At 36.4% G+C, this 15,204-nt stretch overlaps 1 protein-coding gene across 5 annotated transcripts in view; it reads right to left on the reverse strand.

Moving 5' to 3' along the window:
- LOC132111673 (kinase D-interacting substrate of 220 kDa B-like) overlaps positions 1 to 15,204 on the reverse strand; it is a 47,602-nt gene that overhangs the window by 31,390 nt on the left and 1,008 nt on the right. Inside the window, exons 1-17 of one of the 5 annotated variants that reach the window (XM_059519207.1) lie at positions 13,270 to 13,452; positions 9,722 to 9,872; positions 7,968 to 8,066; positions 7,419 to 7,517; positions 6,303 to 6,401; positions 6,028 to 6,126; positions 4,876 to 4,974; positions 4,533 to 4,730; positions 4,343 to 4,441; positions 4,037 to 4,135; positions 3,856 to 3,954; positions 2,768 to 2,945; positions 2,531 to 2,695; positions 2,275 to 2,454; positions 1,469 to 1,634; positions 1,091 to 1,242; positions 104 to 390 (exon numbers count right to left, since the gene is read on the reverse strand). In XM_059519207.1, coding sequence (XP_059375190.1) covers positions 104 to 390; positions 1,091 to 1,242; positions 1,469 to 1,634; positions 2,275 to 2,454; positions 2,531 to 2,695; positions 2,768 to 2,945; positions 3,856 to 3,954; positions 4,037 to 4,135; positions 4,343 to 4,441; positions 4,533 to 4,730; positions 4,876 to 4,974; positions 6,028 to 6,126; positions 6,303 to 6,401; positions 7,419 to 7,517; positions 7,968 to 8,066; positions 9,722 to 9,853 — 2,250 coding nt within the window. In that variant the 5' untranslated portion in view covers positions 9,854 to 9,872; positions 13,270 to 13,452. Of the gene's footprint in view, positions 1 to 103; positions 391 to 1,090; positions 1,243 to 1,468; positions 1,635 to 2,274; positions 2,455 to 2,530; positions 2,696 to 2,767; positions 2,946 to 3,855; positions 3,955 to 4,036; positions 4,136 to 4,342; positions 4,442 to 4,532; positions 4,731 to 4,875; positions 4,975 to 6,027; positions 6,127 to 6,302; positions 6,402 to 7,418; positions 7,518 to 7,967; positions 8,067 to 9,721; positions 9,995 to 12,933; positions 13,056 to 13,269; positions 13,453 to 15,204 lie in introns of those variants that run through there. The other 4 variants (XM_059519204.1, XM_059519208.1, XM_059519205.1 and 1 more) reach the window with 4 other exon arrangements.

The raw sequence follows: 15,204 nt of genomic DNA on the forward strand, positions 1-15,204 counted from the left end.
TGAAAAAACAGAAGGATTTCCTCAAGCTTGAAACAAAACATAAATGTAATATTGATGGCTATAAATAAGCACATTACATATTATATTAGCATCAATGGCTCACCTTCATGAATCCCTCACTCTTGAGCTTGTGCATGCTGTTGGCAGCGTTAAGGAGCCTCCTCCTCTGAGAGTGCAGCACAGAGTCTGCCACCTGCCACCAGGTCCGACAGTTCAGCACCACGGCCAGAGCCACCACACTGGCCATGGAGATCAGAACTGCGTTCACCGTCAGGTTCTCTGCGTCCACCTTGAAGATGGCCAGCAGGGTCAAGCCAGTGATTAGACAGCCCGACGTCAACACAAAGAGCACAAAGGAGGGGACGCAACATGTCTTCTTCCACTTCTTTCCTATGAAAAAAGATGTCACAAAAGAAATAATAAATAAATATACAGGCTGAAGTTAAATATTAACAAAACAGTCTAAAATGTCACTGGATGAGCCACATTTGAAGCCACAATAAAACACCTGATATATACCTGTAATGACATTATTAATAAATAATACTATTGTTAAATGTTATATAAATGCCATTTAGTATTAATTCAGTAATTATTGACAATATTTTTAATATAGAGCTATGTACGTAGTGCACAGTTTTTGTCCAAATGGGATTTCACTATGGGTGAGACTAAGATAAACGTCCGACTGGAAACTATGTTTACGAACCAAAAAATAAGATAAATAATTATTTATGAAAAATACATTTATTTAAAATGTTATTTTAATCACAGTTAAGGGGGTTATGATGAAAAACAGGTATAAATAAATATATAACTAAAACAGAGAAGATTACAAATGTTGCTTGAGTTGAAAATCAAAGTACTAAAATAACAAACTAAAACTAAACTTGAAATAAAAAGAAAATAGAAATATTAAAAACTAAAATTAATTAAAAAAAACAAAAACACATAACCAAAAATTCAATTAAGCTGAAAATATAAAAATAAAAGGCCATTCAAAATATTAATAAATACAATGAATGTTCATAAATAATGCTATAAGAACACTGGTTCTTGAAGGTTCATGTTGCATATTCTAAAAACACACCTTGAGTTTCATCTTTCTTGAAGACCCTAAAAAGTCTGGTGGCCAAGAAGCCGAACTCTCTCTCACAGGTGTCGGACAGCGTGGCTATCATTTCAGCCATGGACGTCTCCCCTCCCACACTCGACAGACGGTTATAGTCTGTGAACAGAAACCTGGACAGATGGAGAACAAACAAAGACTGACTGGAAACGAGCATCACACATGTGCGTGTTGCAGCTGAATGTGCAGGTAATCTAACGTCGTGAAGTGAATATTTACAACATAAATTTACATCCGTTTACATTTTTATCTTGATTTTTCAGCTTTGCAAAAGAACAAATACCAGTGTAAAGTAATTGGATGTGTCTGGTCATGGCTGCAGTATTCTGAGAGCTCTACCTGACAGGCAAGGCTTTGGTGGTCTGCTCTGGAAGCTCGGGGGGATTGACGAACATGAGTTTGAGAAGAAGCTCCAAGTAGCCGATGTGGCGGGCCAGTCTGGTGCTGAGGACCCAGGCCCAACTCCAACCCTGCCCTGCTTTTCTCCCACCAAAGTACACCAACACTGCACAACCATAAAAAAGCACAGGAGACTGAAATGTCTCAAGGTTACATTCTGATATGAACTGATCCAGGAAAACAAGATAAACGTAGAACAGTCAATTACACTCATAATGAGATTCTGAAGTACAATGCTGCACTCTGGTGGACAAATATACTGTATGTGTACAGCTCAGTGCCTTTTGTCACCAAGGATGAACTCACATATTATGGAGCAAATGGGACGAAATGTAATACAAATCATCAATAAAAAGTCTAGTGTTCATAATTACAATAGCACTAAGATGAATAATGATAGACAAGGGTATAAAGCATATATTAAGCACATTTATAAATATGACAAAATTATAATATCTAAAATATAATCTTAAATAGAATTATTTATTAATATAGTTATTGTTTGCATACAGTACTCTTTGCAGGTATTGCTTACTTTAATTCTGATTTATCACTTTGTATTTATCACATTGCACATGTTCTTTATTTTTATTTTTTTATTTACTTAATTATTGTGACTTACTATAAAGTCTAAAGTTCCCATTGTGCTTCTCTGTTATAAGTTGCGCTTTGGTTCCAAGGGAACTATACACCTTTTTAACACTTGGCCTGTAATTAGAGGCATGACAGTATATTTGATTTCTCACCAAAGAAGATGTAGAGTAGGGTGAGCAGGCTGAGGGCCACAGCGATGGCAAGCTTTGTGTCAACAGCAAAGCCGAGGACCAAAGCCATAGACCCACACAGCAGCAGAGTCAAAACCACCACCAACCACGAGAACTGGAACAATGGCTCCACCTGCTGCCCAGCAAACGTCTTCATCTCATCTGAAATAGTGGCAACACAATCAGATCTTATTCACATGGGAAGGATCCAATAAGTCTAGTCTTTTCTGGCTCATACCCTCCAGTTTCTTGAGCAGGAAGGACTTGCCGCTGCCCCACTGGGCGTAAAGCCCCACACAGATGGGTGGCTGCATGGTGGGCTCACTCAGGATGTCCGCCAGAGCGCTGCTGTACAGGTCATAACCCAGCATGTCACCGTCACACTCAGAAGGAGACAGGTGCTCTGGGGAGGAACACATCAGAAGTGTTGAGACATGTTACAGTGCAAACAAGGTCTGTTTGAAGAAATACTCACTGGCTCCAAATATCTGGGTGAGGATGCTCTTCTGGTGAGTGCAGTCAATGTTGTAGGGGGTCTCTCCCTCTTTGTTAGGCCGGTAGAGCAGACGGCCATCTTTAGGGTTCCTCAAGAGCAGCTCAGCGAGTTTACGGCTTCTCCCTCGAATGGCAATATGCAGAGCTGTGTCACCTTTCTGAGAAGATGACATTATATTTTATATTTAAATACAGATATTCTCAATAGTGAATGGCAGTGTGTAAATTCATACACACACTACCATTCAAAGGTTTAGGGACATTAATACATACATTTTTTTTCATACTTTTATCAAGTAAGAATGCTTGAAACTGATCAAAAGAGACTTTTGTAAATGTTACAAAAGATTTCTACTTCAAACAAATGTTGTTCTTTGGAACTTTCCATTCAAATAAGTATCCGGAAAATGTTTTATCACAGTTTCAACAAAAATATAAAGCAGCACAACTGTCTTCAACACTAATAATAATAAGAAATGTTTCGAAAGCACCAGATCAACATATTAGAATGACTTTTAAGGGATCATGTGACACTGAAGACTGGAGTTATGGCTGCTAGAAATTAGCTTTGCCATCACAGGAATAAATTGCATTTTTAAGAAGGGATGTCCCAAGCTGATCAAGCATTTGATTCTAATTTTAGGTCGGCTGTCATGTGCCACAGGCTTCATGCTTTTTAACCGTATCTCCACTTTTTGACCTATATGTTGCAATTATTCTGCTTATTGTGTATGTAAAATATAAGAGGTTTACATCAGTAGTCCCATATTCTACCAATGTCTTTATACAGTATACAGATATATGCACAGAGAGAGTGTATCTTATATATGTATACACCTACACATACTACATGTATTACTTTTACTCTCTGTACAACCCTGTTTACATTTATTGATTTTAGTAACTTATCAGATCAGGATTCTGTATCAATAGATAGTCAATATTTAATAACTTGTATCAGATTGGGCACCTGATCGAGACATCCCTATTAAAAATATATTAAGAAAATAATACAGAAATGTTAATGAAAATGATGTGCATGTAAACGTAGTTAACTCCAGACTTTACCTTGTCCACTGCTGACACTTTGGCACCTTTGTCTAAAAGAAGCTCCACAATGTCCATGTTTCTCATCTTGGTGGCTTTAATAAGGGGAGTCTCTCCATCCTGATACATTAATACAAAGAACATGTACATAAACCGTCTTTCATTACTCTAAACAATTATTACCCCTATACTAGGTCTTTACCTTAGTGTAGGCTTCAGTGTCAGGGCTGCACTGCAGAATGTCTCGAACCATAGTTGCGTTACTTTTCTCCACAGCCCAGTACAGGGCAGTCTTACCATCCTATAATAAAAAATTAAATAACACAGGGTCAGAGTGACATCTACTTTCTTAATCACAAGGGGATTAATAATATGTTTCTAATATGAGGTGAAAAGGGCATCAAAACACAGAGGCTGTTCTGTATAGATTAGCATTCGGGACAGTGAGCTGATGGATATTGGAGACTGAAATGGAGAGCTGGTGGTGTGGTGGAGGAGATGCAGTTACCTGGCCTTTGACATCAATATCAGCATATTTATTGAGCAAAGCTCGGACGATCTCCACATGACCTCCTCTGACGGCTCCGATAAGCACAGTATCACCACTCTGAGACAAAACACGCACAAGATAAATGGGATTTTCAAGATTGCTTAAATACTAACAATCAAGATTAAATGAGCAGTGTGATAAGCCTGACCCGGTCAGGGATGTTGACATAGGTTCCCGCGTCCAGCAGGTCCTGGACAATCTCAGTGTAGCCCTCTATAGCAGCGATCATCAGTGCAGTGTTGCCGTCTTTATCAGTCATATTCATGTTAGGGTTTCTCTTAAGCAGCTCCTTCACCACCTCAGTGAAACCACCTCGCACAGCCACTATGAGCGCAGTCATCGAGTTCTACACGAGACGGATCATATCGGGACATTATTCTGTAACACAGTCTTTTTAGTGTTGCATTTTAATGACTTTATTATATCAGCACATTTAAGCCTTTGAAAACTCAAAATCTAATAAGTACAGTAGTTCAAGACAAAGTGTGTACCGCTCCCTCCTGGTCCACATTGGCGCCGTTTTCCAGCAGATGCATCACACAGTCATGATGGCCCTTCCTGCCTGCCCAGATCAGGGGAGTGGTGCCATACTGACAACGACAGGCACAACTGCAGTGAAATGACTAAAATCTGTATTAATGTAATTAATTATGAATTTACTGCTTATTCGTTCATAGGGTAGCACTTTATTTTACAGTCCTGTTCCGCATGTACATACTACTGTACTTGTAAACCAGGTTATAACTAGGTGCCAACCCTGAACCTACCCCTAAACATGTAGTTACCTTATGTTATCCAGTACGTCCTTAGTTAAGCACGCTGTAAATACAGGTAAAATAAAGTGCAACCGGTCAAAGAATCCTGATCTTTGATTGTTTTGCTTTCTCATTGTTTGACCTTGCTTAGTAACCATAAACAGCCAGAGCATAAGCAAATGCCCTACATTGCTTGGCATTATGCCTGTTCACTCAAATTATAAGAACCTATAAAAGCAAGCTGTGTCTTTATGCAATTAATAATGCTTTAAATGCCATGTGTTACAGTGATTTTAGTAAGATTTGCCTGGAATTTTTTTCCAATTGTTTACCCTACTGTTCAGAAGTTTTTTATGTTTTTGAAATAAGTCTTTTAAATAAATGTTCACCAAGGCTGCATTTATTAGATCAAAATATAAAATTTTATTTTTTTCTTATGATGACAAAGCTGAATTTTCACCATTATTACTCCAGTCTTCTGTGTCACCGGATCCTTCAGAAATCATACTAATATGCTGATTTAATGCTCAAGAAACATTTTTTAATATTATCAATGTTGAAAACAGTTTAATGTACTGCTCTCAATGGTTTTGTGGAAACGTCTTATCTACAGGATTCTTTAATGAATAGAAAGTCCAAAAGTACAAGATTAATTTCAAACATAAATCTTGGGAGGCACTTAAAAAAAATTATAATAATAATTTTAACATGATGTGTCCTTACTGGGAAGAAAAAAAAATCTAGCTGACCCCAAACATTTTTTTACAGTAATATATATTATTTATTGGTGTCATGTGGAAATGGTTGACTCAGGCTTTTTAGTTCACTATCAGTGTTTATGAATCTAGTGAAAGCTCAGCATTGGTTAAGATGGGAATGATAAGGCACCTTGTCAGAGCAGTTGACTTTGGCTCCATGCTGAAGCAGCAGCTGAACGATCTCTGCATGGCCTCTTCCTGCTGCCCATATGATGGGGTAAACACTGTACTACTGGGACAGACACAAATCAATTACACACCGCAGAAAAAAACACTTAAATCTTGAGATGAAATGTCATAAAGGGCCACATTAACACCCACACCTGAGACATCCTCTCTGAGTGTATTTAATGTACAATAAACACTTAGAACTTAGTACATAGAACAGGAAAAGGCTCTCCAGACCTGTCCGGTGATGTTCGGGTTTGTTCCCTTCTCCAGCAGTAGACGTGCCACCTCCACACAACCCTTATAAGCGGCCCACATGAGCGCGCTCCAGCCCCCCTGCACACAAATATACAGAGGTCATTATATTCCTAAGTGAAGGTCCTTGAGCGTAATCTCACGGTCATAGGACTATGTGGAAAAACACATTTTCTCTGAGTCAGGGAGTGACTCAAACTACCGGCTGGCTCTCTTCTTCCTTATTTGTTATTATAAGCTTTAGCTTCTACCCAGACAGCATTTATGAGCCACATAAACACTTACAGACATTCCATTTTCAATATTTAAATGAGCCTATGATACTTAAAAATCACAGCCATCATAAGAGTATATATGACTACAGCAGGACACCATATATCCAGGAACTAGACAGAACTGCTGATCTTAAAAACAGAGTATGATGTTTCACATGTTCCAGTAAGGTAGGAATTAAATGACTCAAGATGGGACAGTTGAGGATGTATAGTTTCAAGACTAAGGCTTTGAATTTAACATTAAATGTGAATAATCATTTTAAAAACAATGCTACACATTTACAAATTATATAATAAATAAATGTTAATATAGTAATACACAAATTAATTTGGATAAATCAAATGTGTCAACTGAACTTCACAAATATATTATGTAAAATATTAAATATAAAAATGTTATATACATATATGTATGCATGTATATATATATATATATATATATATATATATATATATATATATATATATATATATATATATATATATATATATATATATATATATATATATTTGTTATTTTGTATTTTTATATATGATTAATTAATTTGCTGTTTTGATTAAATTCACATTAACAAATTAAAAAGTAAACACTTTTTTTATTAAATTAATTAATTTGGGATTTTATTAATTAATTAATTTATTTTTTAAGTTTCATTGATTCATTGTCTTGATATTGACTCATAAACTAAAAATTAAAAACCTAAAACAATTTTCAAGGTGGTAAAAAAGAACTTTCCAACCATTTCTACAATGATAAATTCAAGAACAACTGCTGATTTAAGCGTCACTACCTGCTGTATGGCAGCTCATGTCTGTGTCTTACCATTTCGCGATGCTCCACGTTGGCATTGTTCTCCAGGAGTTCTTTTACCACTTCAGTGCGTCCCTCTTTAGCAGCTGAAATCAGTGCTGTCCAGCAATCCTGAGACGAGTGGGAAAAACGCTTGTTTAATTACATGGGAATCATCATCATCATCATCCCAGGAAGAGCTAAAGATCTTGTGTTTAGAAGATGTTTGTGGAGTTTCAGATCATACCAGCTGGTCATACCAGGTGGTCATAGTGAAGGTTCTTCAACTGTCACCAGAAAGGTTATACACTATATTATGTATCTGCTGGTGTGAAAAGCTCTAAATCTAGTCATTTACAAAAAGACAGTACAGGGTACCAATTATTCTGATTCTTCATCCCACCCACAGCTTTGAAATCATCTGGCTGAAGAACTACAGTCTAGCAAAGCAGACAGGGATACCAACCCGGACTACAGACATAATAAATACCACTGCTTGCTAAAATCCTACCATTCTGTTTCAAAAAATATTGCTGGTTTATGTTTTGCCTTTCAGCCTAGGATATCTTGAGAAGTACTTACAATATCATCCAAGTTGACGTTTGCTCCCCTTCGGATGAGCTCCTGCACGATCTCTAGGCTGCCCTGCTCTGAGGCCAACATCAGAGCCGTCTGGCCGTTCTACAGCAGAAGACAATGACTTAGTATATATCAGTGATGGGGAAGCACATTTAAAAGAAATATTCAGAGTAAGTTTCAATCTAATGTTTATGCTCGGCATGTGTGGCATGCTGTCAGTTACAAAAGACTCATTCCTCAGTGTGTACAAATGAACAAGAAACATATTTACAGTAAATACACTGTTTTCACAGTTTGACCATAATGCATAAACATCACAGACAGCATGGCAGTGGCGTGACAACTGATTTTACAGCCCACACTCTCTGTATCTCAAAAAAAATTTAAATAAATAAATTCAATTGCTTACACTTATTCATAAATTATTAGCAACCTTCATTCACAGGTGTCTATAACACATAACCAGGAATTCTTCCACATAGAAAAAGAAAATTTTCACCTCAAATGTACAATTTAAACTTTATAGTTCTAGTTCTATAGTTTTTAACTTTTTAAAAAACTTTTTAAAATAAAGATAAAAAAAATCTTTATTTTACAGTAATTATATTCCAACAGTATTATATTTCTTGATTTGTTAATTTTTATTTTATTTGAAATAATAATAATAATAAGCATATTTTAACCATGTTTTAATATTATTATTATTATTATTAATAATAATAATAATAATAATAATAATAATTATAACAATTTTAATAGTCATATTAATATATAAATCACAATATATTTTTTGACCAAAATGTTTTTATATATGGGTCAAAGAAATCTAAACAATAAAGGTTTACAGATTATTTTTGTTTTTGTTTTTGAAGTTTGTTTTTACAATAGAATGTGTCTTGTTTGTTTATTTGTTTATTTTTTCTGAGCTTTTTTTTTTTTTTTTACTATCATAAATTTTTTACCATGATTTACAAAAGATGCCCATTAAAATATAATTTTGATATCAATAGTTCATGTACCAAAAAATCTTGTCACGGTTATTAAGAAGAGGAATTATTAGATGACATAGATGACAACTCTAAAAAAAAATACTATTTAAAAATTACAGTGCAGCCCCAAAATTCTAATTAGTTGTCATTTTAAATATGACTTTATCAATCTTTCCCATGGTCCTTCAAACCACTATGTTTTACCCATTTGTTAACAAGATGTTTTTAATCATTTAAAACATACTAAAATTAGTTATGATCACTTTTTCTTTTATATTTTGTAATAAGTATAGGTCAGAATATTATTACATTACAAACTATTACATTTCCCCCCCAAAATCATTCAGGCACACAAAGTCTAAAGTGTCTACTTATGTTTGAATTAACTGATTGTCATTCATTCATATTGAATTTAATTAATTTGATTCATTTACTACATAATGTGTGATGAATGAGCAAATAAGTGAGCTGTTTTGGACATATCTTGCGTGAACTATAATGAGCACAGTAATGCCTCCAATGTTTTATATCTGTCTGACACGAGTGAGTTTAGCACCTTGGTGAAACAACTTTAGATACAAAAAGTGCTACACCTTAACAAACAAATCACTTGAAAAATGACACACAGCCAGTCCTAAAGATCAGATGTTTTAAAAAACAAATCAATGTGCAGTGTGAATGAACTCAAAGCTAAATGCATCACAGAATAATGCTTTAAGCTTAAAAAAAAAAGTAGAAAGTGGCATTCAAGGGTTGCTGCACACTCACTTCACTTCTGGTGTCCACCTCTCTGTACTTGTCCAGATGAGCTTTGATGGCCGAAAGGTTTTCCTCCTCCACATAGCTGAAGAGACTCTGGGTGGTCAGAGAGCTCATCTTCAGAGAGCTGCTCACATCCATGGTTGTATTAAGAACTCCACTGGAGAACGTGGAAGAGAGCAGCAGAGACACATCATTGAATGAAATTCTCCTCTGTTCAGCCATCACAAATCTTGGCTTGTCCTCCTGAAGCAAAACTACAGATGTGGAGTAACAAGCACAGTCTTGCTGGATTGCACAAACCATTCGAGTTAATGATGAACCATATGCTAACTAAAGAGACAGTAGGCAACTACCTTATCAATATCGATTAGGATAAAGCCTCATGATGTGAAGTTAAAAGTCTCTAATGCTGTCTGAGCAATAAACAGGAACTATGCTGCCCCCCACACACAAAAACAGCATTTTATACTAAGTTGTTAGTTCAATCTTTTTAATGGCCCTTAAAAGGGAAAACTGTTTGAGCAAACTAACAAGGCTTCACTTTGGCCTCAGAAATGCATGCTGTAGTCCAAGTCCATTCGTTAAACACAACAAGCACACTTGCATGGAAGATTCTGGGCTATCTAGCAATCATCAATTGTTGGAAGGAGGGAAAAAACGCTCATAAGGAATCATGTGCTAGTTTAAAGAATGCACACAAAAAGTAGCAGAACATGGGGAAGATGCTATTAATGTAAAATATGAAATCAGATATTTTTAACATACATTTTGACAATTTACTTGAATAATTGAATGATGAGAGAAAAACCAAATTCCATTCAAAGATATGCATCTGTATGATTCCAAATAATGATAAAAGAAACTATTTGCATCTTATTTATTGAATTATTTAACAAACCATTATTTATAATATTCAAAGTGAAATTTGTGACATTGCTCTGCATTTAACCCATCCAAGTGCACACACACACAGCAGTGAGAAGTGAGAAGTTACTTGCTCAAGGGCACTTCAGCCATGGGTATTGAGGGTGGAAGATCATTCACTCCCTCCCACCTACAACTCCTGCCAGCACCGAGACTCAAACCGGTGACCTTCTGGTAACAAGTCCGGCTCTCTAACCATTAGGCCACAGCTGCCCCATTAAATTCAATAACTCAAATATTTCCACAATTTAACTAATTTTGAGAAGGTCATCTTACCCCAAAGATTGAACTTTTAATATTTCACTTTAAAGTAAGACATTTTCTACCATAACAATTAATGACGGAGTAAACAAATTCCCCATTAAAAAATCAACACAAACTTTTAACAGCCAACACAAAACTAAATTCATAAATAACTACTAGCCAATCTTCTAACAGAAAATTACATAATTTAACCTCAAAACTTTTAATGTTTTTGAAATGCAACTGTTAATATTCTGATGAAATGTTTTCCTTCATATCATATAAACATTCAATAAATGCAAATTAGGGTTGCAAAGGGGTGAAAACTTTCCAAAAATCCTTGGAATGTTCCCAAAAATCGTGGAAAGTTTCAAAAATGTATTGAATATTTCCGAAATTTACTGGAAATCTTTCACCTTTTTGCAACCCTATTGAGATGAGATTTAGTGTCACTTACGGTCAACAGGAAAATTTTAAAGTGTGTGTGTGTGTGTGTGTGTGTGTGTGTGTGTGTGTGTGTGTGTGTGTGTGTGTGTGTGTGTGTGTGTGTGTGAGTTTGGTCACACTTAAAGGGTTAGTTCATCGAAAAATCTAAATTATGTCATTAATAACTCACCCTCATGTCGTTCCAAACCCGTAAGACCTCCGTTTATCTTTGGAACACAGTTTAAGATATTTTAGATTTAGTCCAAGAGCTCTCAGTCCCTCCATTGAAACTGTGTGTACGGTATACTGTCCATGTCCAAAAGGTAAGAAAAACATCATCAAAGTAGTCCATGTGACATCAGAGAGTCAAAACAAAATCTGGCTTGGCTCGGTGTTCATCTTCAGTTCTCTCTTCACAGCAGTTCAGTCAGTGTACTGTTTGAGTGCATGCATTACTCCGGGATATTGGTTTGTTTTAACTCAGAGGGAGTGTCAGCCACATTAAAAAAGTCAACAGCTTAAGTCATTTGTGGATTAACACGTATTGGAGATGCGAACTGTTTAAAACAATTCAGTTCGATTTGGTGAACTGAATCAAAAAGATCCGGTTACATCAAATGATTCGTTAGCGAACAGGATATCACAAACTGCTTTGTTTTGAACTCTCTCACAACAGACACGGAAGAGAAGACAATGATGAATAAAGTCGTAGTTTTTGCTATTTTTGGACCAAAATGTATTTTTGATGCTTCAAAAAATATGATGTCACATGGACTACTTTGGTGATGTTTTTCTTACCTTTCTGGACATGGACAGTATACCGTACACACAGTTTCAATGGAGGGACTGAGAGCTCTCGGACTAAATCTAAAATATCTTAAACTGTGTCTCACGGGTTTGGAACGACATGAGGGTGAGTCATTAATAACATAATTTTGATTTTTCGATGAACTAACCCTTTAAACTGTAAGAATGTCACTGGATTAAAAACTAAATATAAAACCATATGGCATCAGCCAAAGAAATAATATATATATATATATATATATATATTTTTTTTTTTTTTTACATTTGCCAGGCCCTTTATTGGAAGTTAAACAAACAACATTATAGTGCATAAACTGTTACACAGCTACACAAACACTAAATGATGAAAGACATTTTCTCACAACTCATTTTACCTTTCTGAGCCATTTTTACAATATTTACATTCAACTTGTATGAAGTGAGTTGCCCTCAATTTCACACTTCTGTCTGTAAAATAAATTCAACAAGGTTTGATTTGCTGCTATTTAAAGCAAAGATATACATTGATATACAGTATTTTAATCCATTGTACAGACATTTAGACAGATTTAACTGCTAAGCTGTACTATAATATGCACAGAAAACACTATAATTAAGCTTTCAAACTAAGTAAATAAGGCTGAAAGCAAATACTTTTTTTCCAGAGCCATTTTGCCAACTCAGCAACCTGGTAAAACCCTATGAAGATGAAAGCCGGTCACCAAAAGCTACTTCCAGCTGACAACATGCAAAGCATCATAACAGGTTAAAACAACCAACAGGGCCTCAGTTCCCAAAAATCCACTCAGTTACAGCAGATAAAAGTCCTATCCACAAACCTAAATATCTTAAAGCAGAGATAAAGGTGACAGATCCAGTAATGCAAGACATCCGCTTCAGTCAGTCTTTGTTCATCTCTGAACTGCTGACACACCCTTGAAAGCATCCCAACAGCCCTCCAGAGAGATCACACAACGGAGAGAGCCAATCACAGAAAGACCCTCAGCCAAATATTGACCGCACAAGGTTCACCCCCTCTCCCAGCCCCAATACACAACACACAAAGACCAGAGAAGATAACCCATTCAAAACAGATAATCCAAATACAATCCATAAAAAAGTCAATTTACAACAAAATCAATCTTCACACACAGTCTGAGAATATGCTGACTCACCTTATGCCAGAGTTCCCTGTGAGTTGGGTTCCAAAAGCCTTTCTATCTTTGTGCTGTTGATACTCCACTCACGCTGTCACTTAGAATGGGTATAAAAAAGCCGGCCAGGGCTCTGCCTGTCACTCCAGGCACTTATGAATAATGCAGGAGGAAGTGTAAGGCCTCACCTCTTTTTAGAGTGACACCCAATGCACACACATGCTGTGAATCCTAGTACGGCAGAGCTTCACTCATGAATATTAATGAATTCTGACGTTCGTACTGAAGCCTCCTGAAGTGTCCAGCACACGAGTGATTAATATTAATGAGACACGCCTTCTTCGGTCATTAGCATACAATACATTGCTAATCATTGTAATAATAACTAACTAACTAAACAAACAAATAAATAAAAGTTCAATATAAATGACTGTGAAAAGTTACTGGACTGGAAGCACATTTGGATTTCACATCAGAGTGAAGAAAACAGTACAGCACCAATCCCTAAATAAAGTAATATATAAATGGAGTTCTTCTAATAGATATGATCTTCAACCGTTTTAAAGCCAACAACTCTTTAGAAAGACAGAGTGTGTGTATGGACTCACCGTTCGTCTGAAATTAAGTACCACATTTTTATCAATAAAATTGCACTAAAAACAACCATCTCTAGGGTTTACAGAGAATGGTCCGAAAAAGAGAAAATATACAGACCAGCAGTTGTGTGGACAAAAATGCCTTGTTGATTTCAGAGGAGAATGGTAGGCTGGTTAGCTATGATAGAAAGGCAACAGTAACTCAAATAATCACTTGTTACAACCAAGGTATGCAGAATGCCATCTCTGAACACACAACATGTTGAACCCTGAAGCAGATGGGCTACAGCAGCAGAAGACCACTCCAGGTGCCGCTCCTGTCAGCTAAGAACAGGAAACGGAGACTACAATTCGCACAGGCTCAACCATAATTGGACAACAGAAGACTTGAAAAATGTTGCCTGGTCTGATGAGTCTTGATTTCTGCTGCAGCATTCAGATGGTAGGGTCAGAATTTGACGTAAAGAACATGAAAGCATGGATCCATCCTGCTGGTGGTGTAATGGCTTGGGGGATATTTTCTTGGCACACTTTGGGCCCCTTAGTACCAATTGGGCATCACTTAAATGATTGCTTGACCATGTACATGACCATGTCCATCCCTTTATGACTACATGATGGCTACTTCCAGCAGGATAATGCACCATGCTACAAAGCTCAGATCATCTCAGACTGGTTTCTTGAACATGACAATGAGTTCACTTTACTCAAACAGCCTCCACTGTCACCAGATCTCAATCTAATAGAGCAGCTTTGGGATGTGGTGGAACGGGAGATTCTCATCATGGATGTGCAGCCGACAGATCTGCAGCAACTACGTGATGCTAATGCTATCATGTCAATATGTACCAATATCTCTGAGGAATGTTTCCAACACATTGTTGAATCTATGCCACAAATAAGGCAGTTCTGAAGGCAAAAGGGGGTCCAGCCTGGTACTAGCAAGGTGTACAGCTGAATCTTTACTCATTTTCAAAAAAACATCTAAAGACTCATCTTTTTAGCCAGCACTTAACCATCTAATACTAGCAATTACCTTTTCTTGTCTATCCTATTCTTGAAAAAAAAAAAAAAAACACACAAAAAAACCTGGCTACGTGTTCTGTGCTAGACTAACTGAGACTTGTCATTGCACTTGTCATTGCACTGTTGTTGTTCTCTTGTTGGTCTGATTGCTTCTATTGTTCTCATTTGTAAGTTGCTTTGGATAAAAGCGTCTGCTAAATGATTAAATGTAAATGTGTACCTAATAAAGTGGCCAGTCAGTGTAGCCTATATATAGAAAATTGGTTTACAATGTAAACGGTTATAAACTGATGTAACATCAGGGGAAAATAATGGTCACTGAAAGAAGACTAGA

Source organism: Carassius carassius, chromosome 31, assembly GCF_963082965.1.
Source record: "Carassius carassius chromosome 31, fCarCar2.1, whole genome shotgun sequence".
Classification (NCBI taxonomy): domain Eukaryota; kingdom Metazoa; phylum Chordata; class Actinopteri; order Cypriniformes; family Cyprinidae; genus Carassius; species Carassius carassius.